The following is a 15,694-nucleotide window of genomic DNA, read 5'->3' on the forward strand; positions in this document are numbered from 1 at the left end:
TAATTTGGGGTGTCACAAGATCTCGCGAGATTAAAATGTGAGAAGATTTCTCGTTCAAAAAAGAACTCGTGGGCAAGAGGGCCTTGGTTGATAATAAATTAATTTATTGATCATACAATAAATCAAAAGAACTGGATAATTTTGCTGGCCTCAATGTATTGCCACATGGATGTGCATCTGTTTTTCCTCATCTCGCGCCCCCAAACAGGAAGGAGGAGGATTCACTCTGTGCATTGCTTTCAGTATCTTAGTGGGTTTGTAGAACTCATAGAACTCAGTGGGTGGAGGCGGGACCGCTGGCATACATACAGTGGTGTAAAAAGGTTTGCCCCCTTCCTGATTTCTTATTTTTTTGCACGTTCGTCACACTTAAATGTTTCAGATCATCAAACAAATTTAAGTATTAGTCAATGACAACACAAATGAACACAAAATGCATTTTTTAAAAAGAAACTTTTTATTATTAAGGGAAAAAAATCCAAAGCTACATGTCCCAGTGTGAAGAAGTGATTGCCCCCTAAAGCTAATAACTGGTTGGGCCCCCCTTAGCAGCAACAACTGCAATCAAGCGTTTGTGATAACTTGCAATGAGTCTCTTCCAGCGCTGGGGAGGAATTTTGCAGAATTGTTGTCATTCAGCCACATTGGAGGCTTTTCCAGCATGAAGCGTCTTTTGAAGGTCATGCGAGAGCATCTCAATAGGATTCAGGTCAGGACTTGGACTAGGCCACTCCAAAGTCTTCAGCCAATCAGAGGTGGACTTGCTGGTGTGTTTTGGATCATTGTCCTGCTGCAGAACCCAACTTGGTTTCAGCTTGTGGTCACCAACAGATGGCCGAACATTCTACTTCAGCAAAATTCATGCTTCCATTTATCACAGCAAGTCTTCCAGGTCCTGAAGACCATCACACTGCCACCACCATATTTTACTGTTGGTATGATGTTCTTTTGCTGAAATGTGACCGACTTTTACGCCAGATCTAATGGGACACACACCTTCCAAAAAGTTCAACTGTTGCTGCTAAGGGGGGCCCAGCCAGTTATTAGGTTTAGGGGGCAGTCACTTTGTCACACAGGGCCATGTAGCTTTGGATTTTTTTTCTTTCTTAATAATAAAAACTTTAATTTAAAATGGATTGAATAAAGAAGTCAAACATGGTACTCAGATGATCCGTTTCAAGAAACAGTACAAGCAATTGATGTTTACAAAGTGCAAAGAGGGAAGAAGAGTCGTGAAGCACAGTGCGCATGCAATGCTATGTCTGACCACTCTTGCACTTTAGAGTACATGTACACTACTTGAAGTAGTACATTGTCTGTACTCACTCATCATCCAACTGTTACTGCCAACTGCTCATTTCTTCATCAATTATTATGTACATTATTAACTCTTTCACTGCCAAAGACGTCTGTTGACATCTTAAAAAGTAACGTTGACTGCCAAAGACATCTATGACGTCTTTTGCTTTTTTACGTGGGGGCTACAGATCAAAGTCGTATTCATCTTGTGTTTGAATTTCTGACTTGTAGGCAACGTACAGTAGTTCTGTCCCAGTCGGGGGCAACAGTTCTCTTTTCCTCCAACCAGCAGCGACAGATTGTCTATGAAGGCGACGGATTGCAGGTTGAGAGAGGAAAATGGTGAAACACATGTAGAAATCGAGCGGAGACAAAAAATACAGGCCGCTAACACTATCACATAGCTTGTCTGGCGGTGGATCTGCCTTTAGTAGTGACGCCATCGCGGAAGATAGAGGTGACATGGGTGATGTAGGTGACGTGGACACAAATGCAGTTGACAACGGCAGCCGAAGCAACAAGCTAGCGGTTAGCGGAGCCTGACACCAGAAGCAGTTCAGAGTCGGGTGACTCAGAACTTGACCCTGATTCTTCTGACGAGTGGCTGCCGTCTGCATTGGTCAGCAACAGGGATTCATCCTCACATCCAGCAGACCCCACCGTCACTCTGCTCCAATTTGCTTCTCTGCAGAAAAAGCTTGTTTTCTCTGTTTTTTGGTCAAATTCTGGTGTTTTTGCTGAAACTACCCTATGTTCTATGTGAAGGCCCAAAAAGGCTAGAAAGAAACTTTTTTTCTGATGAAAGAAGAGAGTCTAAAGTTTCTTTCGATAGTTTCAATGTTTATGTAGTCCTAAAAGTCAATATTCTGTGGGTCTTGAAAGTTCTGCAAAAATGCCCGAAAACTCTTCCAGTATGGAGCTTTGTGCTCTGAACATGACTGGCAGTCAGTGAGTTAATATTGCTTTACAAACCTTAACCCCTATGGAATGCAGGAAGTGAGCAAACGTATTGGCAGTTGATGTGAAGCGGAGAGGGGGTAGGATTGAATAAGCTTTGCTTCTTCCTACTCCTTTTTGAACATGTGGAATTGTGAATGGTGATACTGTATGTGATGTAGTCCAATGTAACACGTAAGCATGTTGTATAGAAATGAAACCATTGCCTTTACACCGTGGCACCTACGTATGCCCTGGCACAACACATGTCATGTTGGTTCTGTTTGCTAAATCATGTGTGCTCTGCTTGCTGAGATCTCATGACGAGGCCTCATTTCCTCATTTGTGCTTTGTACAAAACAAACAAGTCCTTCCTCATCACATTTGGTTTATGTACATTTTCTTTTCGATCCAATCAGACATAGCAGCAAATGAGCATATCAGAGCCATGAATCATGTCATGATTCTGTTGCTTCGTCACCTGAGGCTGCAGTCACGCACGGTGCGCTGGCCTCCTCTGGTGGTGATGGAGCAAAAGTTCCACTTGTACTTGCACATTTTTCCACTTACACTCACTTTCAGCAACAATTTAATGCAGGGGTGTCCATACTCGTTCCATCGAGGGCCACATAGTGAAAAATGAAAGGATCCAACTTTGCCACGTTGATATTCTGTAACACACGACATGTAGATAAGCTAAGAAGTTATATATTTTTCAAGAAAAAACTTCTTTGTCGTATGGGTGAAAAAAAAACTAAGTCGCAGGACCAGCCAAACCATGAAAAATAGCGAAACTTGTAGTCCGGAAAATACGGTAATGAATTCATAAATTATTGCTGTTTTTTGTGTTGAATACAGCCTATATTTGGGGGCGATGGTGGGGGTCGTATAGCGATGTAATTTATCTCGTTTAGTATGTATTATGTAAAACTAAGACAGGAATAACATCAAATTAAAAGCACAAAGTGAATACAGACCCACCATCCACCTCTATAAGCTTGGAGTTTGTTTTTCAGAGAAGATTGTAGCGCCACTGCTTGACCAGTGTGCTAGCATGAATTAACTTGAAGCTGTGCACACAACAAATATACACATTAGCAATCAATAACGTCATCAAACTTTACCTTTATGCATTCCCACAGAGTATCAGCATTTGGGAACAAATATGAAGTGAAAAACCCCGATAAAAATACAGTATAGTTGACAATCTGTGCAGAGTGGGAGAAGGCTAGCGTATGTACAATGGTGCGTTCAAGCACTGTCAATCAAAGTGGGACACTCGCAAGAAAAAACATAAACATACAAAAACTTCAAACAATATTATTTTTTGGAATAAAATAATTGCCCATATTTCCAAAATTGATGTGAATTTACTTAAAATTGTATTTAGTTATTTACAAAAGTACTTTTTTTGTGTGTGTGTATTTTTTTAACATTGCACCTGAAAGGTTTCCTCGGCCCAGTTCGGCCCCGCCCACGCACCGGTACTGGACCCCGGCTCGGTGGTTGGGGACCTCTGTGCTAGGGAACACATTTGCTGTGACAGGAGCAGGAGTTTTATTTATGTCTTAATTGTCTTATTTGCTCTTATTATTGCTACTATATTGGGTAATACGAGTGTATTACTGAAAGCCACCACAGAAAGTACGCTATCCAGAAAAAAATAACAAGGAACTGCTAATGTGTGAGTCTGTTATCTTACTTATGTCTAATATGGCTTATTTTCTGTCATTATATCTACTATTTTGAGTAATACAAATGTAAAGGTGATGAGAGGGGTTCAACTGTAGTTTGCACACACCTGGAGGGAAGAAGGACTGGAAGAAATTAGGATTTGAGCAACTGTACCTGTTGATTAGTCTTAATGAAATATGATGACATTACTACTACCACATCACTACTATCAGGAGAACCAGAGTATAGAGCGGAGGGAACCACCTGCTGTGGCCCAGCAAGGTGCACTTTATTCGGGCACACGCTCCGAGCAGCCAGTTTGCCACCACGGAGGTCTCTGGCAAACATTGTACACTTTTCAAACGCTGCGGCGCTTTCAGGTTGCTGATAAGGTTTTTTGTGTGCTTGATGTTTTTTTTCATTTAGCATCTGGCACTACTAGCACGCAAAATGTCTTCCTTGGAGAGTGAATGTTTGTTTACAAGCAAGGTCAGGGGAAGTTACGACCACAGGCAGGAAAAAAAAGGAGCGCTTGATTTGCTGACCTGCACAGTACGGGTAATCTCCCCTCATTGGGGTGTTATTGTAAGTTATCGGTTATCGAAGCTATTCGGATTTATCGGTTTATGGGATTTATCGGTATGACATCATAATGCCCTGATATTGGTCCGATAATAATTGGTCCGACAATTATTCTGCACCCCTAAGCAGTATTAGTAAGTGGATGTGAAGCATCTCATTGCGCATGACTATGATTTTTAAATGTAATTTTTTTTAATAATTGCATGCCGTCTCTGCAGCCACTGAAGGCAGTACCGTATCTGCATAAATAAAACAAAACATTCAGTGGCCTTATGTTGTAAGAGTGTTATTTAAGAAGAAAGCAGCACACATTGTGAACGTCTGGCATGAGGCGATAGACCACTATCGTAGTTTATTTGCATATTTGCTTTTGAAAAAGAACTTGCAGCACTTTTGTATGCGTGCACCTCCAGTTACTCTCTGTGTGTGTGTGCGCGTGTGTGTGTGTGAGTGTGTGTGTGTGCGTGTGCATGTATGTGTGCGGTTACTGCCTGTGCAGCACTTCGAGGATAAAGTACACCCGGGATTATCCGATTGTTTCTGAGCTGCCAGCATAGACAAGATGACAGGTTCATATAGGACACACACACACACACACTGACACACTTAATCCAGCCATATAAATCACTCTAGCTTCATTTTCTTTTGTATGGCTCCATGTACAAACAGAAGCAGACACTACGAAGCGGTTAAAAAGGTCTACCTTTAATGTGCTATACGTACAATACATGCATTGCCACTTAAAAAACAGCGTGCTAAACATTACATTGCAGTTTGGTACAAACCCTAAGTGCTGTGAGATGATTAATACTGCGCACATCAGGTCCAATTGGACTCAGAAGGTTAATTTTGCATCTATTTGTGTCAACTAAACCCGCTAAAAGAATCTCATGAACAGAACCTCTGATCACGCGTTGATGAGGTTTATGGCCTGATATAAGATTCCGTTTGTGTTGCCTTGTTTTGGCTGCTGCCTTGGTTGGAGCGTTAATCAAGCCTATAATGTGTCAAAACTAGGGCTGTCAAAAATAGCTGTAGGAACTAATTTGTTTCATTAATTTTATACCGTCATTGACGCGTGCTCGTCACGCCAAGCCACATCTCTCTGTTATGACGGCAGACGGAGCCACAATAGTGTCCCCACAGAGTCTGCCGCTCTTTAATAACTTTATTCCAACACCATATGTGTATCTCCAACTCACAAACACGCCTCTGGGAGCGACACTTCCTCAATGTCACTTGTCGACCGTGGGATGCATTCACGGACACTCCCAAAATCTCTTTATCATGCGTGTATGTGTGGTGTAAATAAACAGCAAGACAAAGAAAAACAGCAAGTTGATATTCTTATCTCTCACTAACCTAATTCTTACTGCGGAAGTACAATTTGATACATGCTCGGAAATCTCTACACTTAAAATGTGAATTCAACTTAAGTTACGCGGTGTCTTTGAATGCAACCCGTCATGGCTCATATTAACGAAATTAAAGTGTGATGCTGCTGCTACTGAAAGAGACTAGCGTTAAGCAAATACATTTTCAGACATGTGTGCTATCTTTTAGTTTGATTTTAACTTTCAGTTCAGTTGGAGCTGCTAATATATGCAAACATATACAGGCATGGAAGAAATGATGAGACCACCCTCGTTTCTTCAGTTTCTTGTTCATTTTAATGCCTGATACAACTGAAGGTACCTTTGTTTGGGCAAATACATGAGCTCTTTTTGTTGTCATTGTTATATTTGTCCAAACAAAGGTACGTTTAGTTGTATCAGCCATTAAAATGAGCAAGAAACCGAAGAAACAAGGGTGGTCTAATCACTTTTTCCATGAGTGTAAATATAATCCTGTCCTGTCATTTATCTCTCTCTTCGTAAAATGCAGCAAAAATGGGCATATTTCACACATGGTCGCAAATGGTGATTAATCATGATGAATTAATTTGAAAGCTGATTAATTTGATTCATTGTTTTAAATCATTTGACAAAACCGATGTTCTACCAGCCACCAGTCAACTCACACAACCAAGAAAACTGAAACATGACCCTCCCTAATCACCCATCCACTTCTGACATGCCTTGCTCTTTTTTTGTCAGATGTGAATCAGTCATCTAGCTGGAAGAAGGCGTGGCAGCGTCCTTCTCCGCGATGTCAGCAGTGCCCTCGGTCGCACTCGGGTCCACCTGGCCGAACTTCATCAAGAGCAGGGCTTTGACTTTGGCCTCCTCCAAGGTCTCCTTCACTCCCTTCTCCAGAAGGTAACCCTCGCTGTCACCCTCCGGGTGCTCCTGGGCCATGGCGCCTTCCACGGAGGTCTGCAGGTAGCGCAGGCTGAACAGGACTGACATCTGCACACAAGAGAAGCAAGGAAGGTCTTAGAGTTAATTGATGCCTACCTGCAAAAAAAACAAAAAAAATGACAAGCACCATTTTATCACAATTTGAGTTGTTTCATTTGAAAAATGAAAGAATGCAAGGGCCACTTTGATATTATAGATACAAGTTAAATATGCTGTATGTTTTATTAAACTCCATCTTATCTTTGCGATGTCAGCAAAGATGTACAAAAAAATAACCATTTTTTTCTTCAATATTTCAACTTTATGCGACAAAAGTGACTTTGTTTTTCCTCATAATATTACAAGTTTATTCTTGTAAAACTGCAACTTTTTTTCTTGTTAGAATATGAATTATTTCTCGTAATATTTTGACTTTATTCTCAAAAAATGACAGCTTTTTTTTTTTACATTTTCCAACTGTTTCAGCTACTTGTAATTATGACTTTATTCCCATAATATTTTGACTTTATTCCCATATTAGAACTTTTTCCCCAACCAAATTTTCCAGAAATTTGCGTAAAATTGCAAATTTCCTCATTAGAATACGACTTCTTCTCTTAATATTTTGACTTTATTCTCATAAAATTACAGCTGTTTTTTTCCAATTTTCGCTTTTTTTTTCAACTACTGTATGTCAACTTTCTTCTTGGAAATTTTCTTATCATAATAAGAACTTTATTCCCATAATTTAAAAAAGTCATTTTTTCCTCTCATAATATTACGACGTTATTCTCTTAATATTTTGTATTTTTAATAAATTTTTAATTTACACATTTTATTTAATTTCATTTATTAGTGTATTTATTTGCATATACAGAGCCAATGAAAGGGGGTGTCCAAAGTGCGGCGCGGTGGCCGTTATAGAATATTAGAGAAATACAATTAAACCAAAAAACTACTGTATTTCAATTTTCTTGCAGCTGCGGCTCAGGAGGTCGAGCAGGCCCTCCAGAAACCGGAAGGTTGGCAGTTCATTCCTCTCTCCCGCCACCCAGTCACAGTCGTTATGTCCCTAGGCAGGACACTTCACCCCCCCTTGCCTCCAGTGCTTTGGGTGCCTTGAAAATAATCCATTATTTCTTAATATTTGACTTCATTGATTTTTTTTTTTGCTTGTTTTATTGTTAAATGATATTTTTATGAATGTGCACTCTGGACAACCCTCTTCAAAACTACATGTGCGCCATCCTGAAGGTACAGATGTTCCTCAAGTCTTGAGCCTCAAAGGTCTTTGCACCTCCCCAAAGTAGAGCATAGCTGTAGTGACATACGGTATGTGTAGTGACAGCGTGATCCACCTGTATCAAGATGACAGACAGCACACCGGGACCAGTGGAGTTCATCAGGTCCATGTAGTAGTCGATGAGAGCCTCCCTGCAACCGCGGTTGTACAGGTTGAGCTCTTCGTTCTGGAACTCGTAATTGTAGTGGGCGGCGTTGTCCGTCAGGTGGTACTGCAGGCAGGGCCGAGGGGACGCTGGGTTACAGCAGCTGAAGGGGACGCCATCCAGCAGGAAGCGCCCATCTATGTTGCTGCGGATGCGACTAGAGAATCGGAGAAGGCACATAGGGAATGTGAAGTGTTTTATTAATGTAAAAGACGTCACAGAAACGTTACTTTTAGCTTAGCTTTCACTCATTTTGTCTTTGACTAGCACAACTGTGTTTAAATGTACTAATTTCTGTCTTTAACTCATTCAATCCCAGACATTTTCCCCAAAACAACCCCTTCAGTAGCGGCCATTTTAGACGATTTTGATCTTTCAAGGCACACAGAACATTGTGTGCTATGGTTATATAAACATGGAACCTACCAAAAGAAAGATTAGGCTCCCGTCTTTCATCGGAAAAAAAGGTTTGCTTCTCCCTTTTTCCGTTCTTTAGTAATCAACAGTAGAAAATAGGTCAGTTTCAGGAAAATATCAGCTCCCCACTAAAAAGGGAGGTAAACCAGCTTTTTGTGAAAAGATACATTTCAAGCATAACTTTCACTTTGACACAATGTTTGGGCTTTTGTGACAGCTCAAATATCTAAACAACTATACCACAACATAAACAACACAAAAAAGGGTTCTTTTACAAATGGGTTGTATTGTGTGTGCACGCGTGTGCGTGTGTGTGCGTGTTTGTGTGCATGCGTTAAAATTTTTCTACAACGCGTAACCTTTAGCACGCTTCCCTCCTCCATGCTCTTCCACTTCCTCCTTGCTGCCGAGTGTGTTTTTACGTGCTCTTATCAAATGCACTTCCACCACCTTGTGGCCGTTTTTATAGCTTAAAACTGCTCTAAAAGTGACATCCATTAGTGTGCAGTTGTGTCATCACCTCTTTTTGCCTCTCGCGCAAAAAAATCTATAATATCTAAATATGTCTTTGGGATCAGGCGTTGGGGTTTATAAAAACATATAAATACGTCTTTGGTATTGAATGGGTTAAGGTGAGGTGTGATGTTAAAAATGTTCCTCTCATCACTGCATCATCATGCACTCACTCCTTGACATCCTTGGAGGTGTAGTCCAGGTATCTGTTGCTGACCCACTGCACTTCAAACCAGTCCCTGAAGTTAGTGTTTCCACAACAACGGAACTCCATCTGCAGACGATCGATGGTCTCCTTCTGGAAACAGCGCCCCGGAACGTCCGTGTCCTTGTAGAAGCGGATGCCATTCCTCAAACCGACCTGAGACCAGAGAAGGGGGGTAGGTGTTTTCATTTCCCTATTTGACACTCTCGTGTTTATTACGTTGTACGCACATGGTTTGTTGCTCTAAGTGAATGGGAAATTCCCACAGCAGATATTTAAACACTGTCGATTGGCTTCCCAAAGAAGAGTAAACTACTTGCAATTCAAAACTGAAACCCAACATCTTAGTTTTGAGAGTTTTTCTTTGGACTGGCATTTTTTACATTTCATTAATCACACTATGAATAGATTTATTTTAGATTTTTCTAAATACATTTTTCATTTCTATTTTTAATTTTTTTAAAATTCATTTATATTTGTATATATTTGTATTTACAGTACCAGTCAAAGGTTTGGACCAGCGGGGGGGTCAAAGTGCGGCCTCGGGTGCCGTTTGCACCCCACAGCATATTACAGAAATAAGATGAAACTAAAAAAAACAGCAAAAATTGAGAAAAAATTATTTATATTAAAATATTTTAAATACATTTTTAATACATTTTTAATTTATATACAGTATATATATATATATATATTTTTTTTTTTCCTTTATTCTTGTATTTATTTGTATTTACAGAACCAGTCAAAGGGTTGGACCTGGGGTGTCCAAAGTGCGGCCCAGAGGCCATTTGTGGCTGCAGCACGTTAGAGAAATAAGATTAAACAAAAAAAAACTGCAAAAATTGAGAAAAAAAGATTTATTTTAGAATATTTTTTATATATTTTTAATTTATATATATACAGTATATATATATAATTTATTCTTGTATTTATTTGTATTTACAGAACCTGTCAAAGGGTTGGACCAGGGGTGTCCAAAGTGCGGCCCGAAATCCATTTGTGGCCCGCAGCTTGTATTATATTGGCCCGCGGCACATTACAGGACTAAAATTCAACCAAAAAAACATAAAAACATAGACAGTATATTTAGTTTAGAATATTTCTTTATACATTTTAAATGCATATGTTTTATTTATTCTTGTATTTGTTTGTATTTGCTGGAGCAGTCAAAGGTTTGGACCAGGGGTGTCCAATGTGCGGCCCGGGGGCCATTTGCGGCCCGCAGCTTGTATTTTATTGGCCAGTGGCACATTATACTGTAGAAATAAAATTAAACAAAATGGGAAAAATAAAGCAAAAAGGCAAAATGTAATGAGAATTCGCTGGAATGTAGATATTAATAACTTAGAATAAAACAAAGCTTTGTTTTTAAATATATATACTTTTTGTTTTTTGCCTTTTTACAAAATTTGAAAATACATAAAAATATCAAAGTGGCACCCCCGCATCCTTTGAACTTTTAAAAATATATAAATTTTAATATTTATATTGAATTTGATATCAGTTGCAGTTTGCAGTGGTGTAGAACTGCCTGGCGTCATACTTGGAGGTGTTTGTAATATTTCCATAACCTTTCTTAGCTCAATAAGAAGGTGCTCAATATGAAGCTTGTCAATATGACGCAGTTGGGGCGTACGCCTGGAAATGACGAGCACAAGAATAAAAGATCCTGTTCCAGTACTGTAATACACATTATCTTTGTAAAAGCAGACTTTGTCTTTGCACTGGATCCTGTTAAGTTGTGCGGCTGTTCCTAACGTTGTGGCCAGTGAGATGGATGTGCATGTGCATGTGCATGTGTGATCCCACCTTCAAGGACTCCTCCAGGCGGCCCTGCAGGGCGTAGCTGAGCACCACCACGGTGATGAGCAGGCAGCAGAGGAGCGCGGCCACGGCGTACCACCCCAGCAGGAGAACCTTCCAGCGCGGGAAGCGACTCGGGTCCAAGGAGTCCTGGCACACTCGGCCGGCAACCCAGTTGGTGCCGATGGAGGCCAGGCCGACCAGCATGAGGATGTTGGGCACCACGTGGATCTCTGTGTTATCCATCACCTTTAGAAGTGAAAAGGGAACAGGAAATGACCTCAAGTCATACTGAAAGTCACCAAGATTCAGCGTCAGGGTTTATTTAGACTACACTTGCACACTATCATGGTAGCAGTACTGCACAAAACTGCTACCATCCATCATCCTTATACCGTAATTAGAAGTCTGCTCACTTTTCATCAATGTTGATGAATCGCATGAAGTCGTCATGTTGTTCCCTTTGACTAGCCGGTGTGCAAAAAGAGGGCTTCGGAGCAGAATCGATTGAAATCATCTGAGCACAAGATTGCGGATCACTCACTATTCAGTATCGGTATACCAATCAGTATTCTTGGGAGGGCACCCAGGCTTCATGCTGGGACTTTTTAAAGCAAGTGTTGTCCTTATGCAGCCTTCATTGCGCATCAATCAGTCAATGTTACTTCTGCTGCAAATCAATAACACTTTGCTTCACAATCACAAGACTGCAGCAGCAATGCTCTCGCTGGTGATCGATAACATCTTCTGTACTGTCAGCTGCTTTTCTTTCCATGTGAGCCAATCAAACGTCAATGAGGTGACAAACTTCACCTTGTAGGTTGCGGTATTCACGTTGTATGCATTTTATTTACTCTAACCCAGTGCTTCTCAAATGGCGGGGGGGGACGCGGTGAACTGTCATGGGGGTCGTGAGAGGCAGGTAGGACTTTCAGTGTTAGTGCAGACCTGCCAACATGTATGAATTTGTCGTACTCAGCATGCATTTGGACTCTGATGCTTGTATTCTTCACTGCTCTACACTTGGTTGCATTTCTCTGGTTCCCGTTTTGAGTTCTGTTCTGTACAGTGCAGATAAATAATTAGATAACATTTCTGTCCCCAGTGGGGGCATGACAGAAAATACTGCTCTAGCCTGAACTGAAATAAAAAATTAAACCAAAAAAAAAACAGCAAAAATTGGGAAAAATCTATTTATTTTAGAATATTTTTATACATTTTACTTAATATTTGTTGTTTCTTTTAATTTCATTTATTTGTATATATACAACAAGGTTTGGACCAGGGGTGTCCAAAGTGGAGCCCGCAGCTTGTTTTTTATTAGCTTGCGACACATTATAAGAATAAAATTAAACCAAAAAAATCCAGCAAAAATTGGGAAAAATATGTTTATTTTATAATTATTTTATACATTTTATTTTTTTTTTATTTATTCTTGTATTTATTTGTATAAACAGGACAAGTCAATAGTTTGGACCACTGGTGTCCAAAGTACGGCCTGGTAGCCTTTGTGGACCACAGCTTGTACTTTATTGGCCTGCGGCACATTATAGGAATAAAATTAAACCAAAAACCGCAGCAAAAATTGGGAAAATATATATTTATTTTAGAATATTTACATTTTTTAATTTCTTTTAATTTAATTTATTCATGTATTTATTTGTATATACAAAATCAGTCAAAGGTTTGGACCAGGGGTGTCCAAGGTGGGGCCCGGGGGCCGTTTGCAGCCCACAGCTTGCTTTTTATTGGCCCGCGGCACATTATAAGAATAAAATTTATATCCCGAAATATAGATTATATTTTTTATACATTTTTAATGAGTATATTTTTTCATTTCATTTCTTCTTGTATTTATTTGTATATACGGGGCTGTCCAAACCTTTTGCAGCAGGGGCCACATACAATGAAAACAATGAATTAATTGTATTTTTAGACTGAAAATAGCCCCCGTGCCACACTTGGGACACCCCTGCACTCATGAACGCATTTGTTTCATCCATCTTTACCTCCGCCCTACGGAGCAGCTCTATCTTAAGGTAGACCCCCAGAGAAAAGATGAAGGACCCGCACATCACGGCCATCCAGGACAAGAGCCACAAGCCCTGTGCCAGGCGCACCCGCCTCTGCTGGGTGAACTTCATCTTCAGCAGCACCATGGCTCCTTAGCTCTGCTCCGAACACCAGAAAGAAGAGCAGGAGTTGCACTTAAAGGTCAGGAGTGTGAGAATTCTACTCGGGTATGCTTTGTGAATCCAGGGGTGGCATCAAAATCAAATCAAATAAAAACGCACAGAGGGAGGTCGTGTCGTAATCCAGCGGTCTTGTTGAGTTATCAACAAGTTGAGCTCATCTAAGTTGTTCCAGGTGAAGCGGATAAGCAGGTAGATCCCTTGGATGCTAGAGGACGCGGTCAATCTCAGACTGTAATCCAAAAGCACAAATTCATATGGATGTTGACTTTGCCCCCCAGTGATTTTTGGGTAATTCCAGATGGGGGGGAAAAAAGTGAATAAAAAGTTGACAATTGTTGAAGAAAAGTTGAAATATTATAAATGTTCCTGGCTTTCCAATCAAGTACGTGGTCACACTGCGGTCAACCCCCCCTCCACTCCGATTTACAGTCAAAGAGGTCCTTCTCTTGGTGTGATCTGGCTGTCTTTTGATGGCACCCTAGTGTTCTCTTTTGGGGTTTTTTTGGATATTTTTGCGGCGCCCCCCCCTAAACCGCAGTAGCCATGGTTGGAGGACGCAGAGAATGGGCACAGTGGAGAGAATGGAGCCCTAATCCCCTCCCCCAGATGGGATCCTATTAGGAGCCAGGGGCCAATGGGAAAGCAGGCCAGTGTCTGATCAGCAAACTTGTTCTGATGCACAACATAGAAAGGGAGGGCCCATGTCAGGACAGCTTTTACTGTCCTTATACAGCCATGTGACACACCATGCATGCCCAAGAGACCTGAGGCAACACTTACACGTCATAGTAAACATGTTTGCATTCATTCTGCTGTACAGACATAATAAGACCCAGTTTGGGCTTCTTGGAGAGCTCCAAAATACGTAATCCCTCGTGCTAGACCCAGCTGCGATATGGGAATTTCCACTAAGTAGAATTCAATGTTAATAAACTGAATAGTTTGGTAGTTATGGCATAGAAAACCAGTTTAAGATCTTATAAATACGTTTTTTTATATTACTAGAGCCCTCTAGACATGAAATAACACCCCTATAGTCACCTTCACATTTTGTATTACTCGATATAATAGATATAAACAGAGAAAGTAAGACATATTAGACATAAACAAGGAAACAGACTAACACATTAGCAGTTCCTTGTTGTTTTTCTCTGGACTGCGTAGTTCCTGAGGTGGCTATTGTCTCATCAATGTATTGCACTGGCTGCTTTTATGCTTGCATTACCCAATATAGTAGACATAATAAGAGCAAATACGCCATTTAAGATGTAAATAAAACTCCTGCTCCAGTTCCCCAGGGGACCTTAATGCCAGGTGGACGGGAAGTGACGTCGTCGGTGACGTATGGACACAACAGTAGCCTGTGTTATTATTATGATTATTATGTTATTATTATTGTGGTCTCTGCTTTTTGCAGATGATGATGTGGTCCTGCTGGCTTCACCGAGCCCTGACCTTCAACTCTCACTGGATTGGTGTGAAGCGGGCGGGATGAGAATCAGCACCTCCATGGTCCATGGAGTGCCGTCCCCGGGTCGGTGATGAGATCCTGCACCGAGTGGGGGAGTTTAGGTACCTCGGGGTCTTGTTCACGCGTTATGGAAGGACGGAACACGAGATCGACAGGCGAATCCGCAGTGATGCCGACTCTACATCGGTCTGTTTCGGTGAATTTACCCGTCGATCTACGTTCCTACCCTCACCTATGGTCACGAGCTTTGGGTTGTGACCGAAAGGACAAGATCGCAGGTACAAGCAGCCGAAATGAGTTTTCTCCGTAGGGTGGCTAGACTCTCCGTTAGAGATAAGATGAGGAGTCCTGTCATCCGGGAGAGACTTGGAGGAGAACCGCTACTCCTCCGCATTGAGAGGAGCCAGATGAGGTGGCTTGGGATCCGCCGGATGAAGTGTCCGGGGAGAGGGAAGTCAGGGCCTCCCTGCTTAGGCTGCTGCCCCGGCGACCCGACCTCGGATAAGCGGTAGAAGATGAATGGATTATTGTGTGAGATAATTCAGGCCTACAATAGCTGCTGATCACGTCTCACATTCTGGCGACACCTAGTGGCTAATGTAGAACACTACATTCACAAGTGGAATGTTTCTTCTGCCTTGTATTTTAATTCATTTAGCAATTTTTATGCTTGAAAATCGTTTCTATAGTGTATATTATGTCGCAAGCAACTTTTGTTCAGTCATTTTTATTTTTTCTTTATTTAAATTCTTTTTTCCACTTTTTTAAGTCATTTTTTTCACTTTTATTTAAGTCATTTTTGCTTTTGGGGTTGTTTTTTTTTACACTTTTATTTAAATCATTGTATTTTTATTTCTTTGTATTTTTTTTAC

At 40.9% G+C, this 15,694-nt stretch overlaps 2 protein-coding genes across 4 annotated transcripts in view; both read right to left on the bottom strand.

The window, feature by feature from the left end:
* The window catches only part of ccdc88b (coiled-coil domain containing 88B), a 74,619-nt gene extending 71,893 nt beyond the window's left edge, over positions 1-2,726 (bottom strand). Inside the window, exon 1 of the mRNA XM_054792522.1 lies at positions 2,717-2,726. The gene's annotated coding sequence lies outside the window, so the exon portion shown is untranslated. The remainder of the gene's footprint in view (positions 1-2,716) is intronic.
* Positions 2,727-5,176: 2,450 nt separating this feature from the next.
* On the bottom strand, positions 5,177-13,928 carry rom1b (retinal outer segment membrane protein 1b). 3 transcript variants are annotated; one of them, XM_054792909.1, is made up of 6 exons: positions 13,451-13,928; positions 13,166-13,327; positions 11,163-11,405; positions 9,322-9,509; positions 8,129-8,375; positions 5,177-6,839 (listed from the first exon to the last, which is right to left on the bottom strand). In XM_054792909.1, exons 2-6 carry the CDS (start codon positions 13,313-13,315, stop codon positions 6,603-6,605), a joined length of 1,065 nt encoding a protein of 354 aa, XP_054648884.1. In that variant the 5' UTR covers positions 13,316-13,327; positions 13,451-13,928; the 3' UTR covers positions 5,177-6,602. The 3 variants fall into 3 exon arrangements, with proteins under 3 accessions (XP_054648884.1, XP_054648883.1, XP_054648885.1); XM_054792908.1 differs by having other exon boundaries at positions 13,166-13,928; XM_054792910.1 differs by lacking the exons at positions 13,166-13,327; positions 13,451-13,928 and adding an exon at positions 11,573-12,714.
* Between the last annotated feature and the right edge of the window lie 1,766 nt (positions 13,929-15,694).

The sequence above is a fragment of the Dunckerocampus dactyliophorus genome, chromosome 11 (assembly GCF_027744805.1).
Source record: "Dunckerocampus dactyliophorus isolate RoL2022-P2 chromosome 11, RoL_Ddac_1.1, whole genome shotgun sequence".
NCBI classification, from domain to species: domain Eukaryota; kingdom Metazoa; phylum Chordata; class Actinopteri; order Syngnathiformes; family Syngnathidae; genus Dunckerocampus; species Dunckerocampus dactyliophorus.

Bases quoted from the DNA above. Each gene is read 5' to 3' on its own strand.
- rom1b (XM_054792909.1), bottom strand. From the start codon at position 13,315: ATGGTGCTGCTGAAGATGAAGTTCACCCAGCAGAGGCGGGTGCGCCTG. The intron at 8,376-9,321 runs GTGAGTGCATGA...CCGATTCTCTAG, and splicing joins ACCTCCAAGGATGTCAAGGA to TCGCATCCGCAGCAACATAG. The intron at 6,840-8,128 runs GTGGATCACGCT...TCTTGTGTGCAG, and splicing joins TGTCTGTCATCTTGATACAG to ATGTCAGTCCTGTTCAGCCT.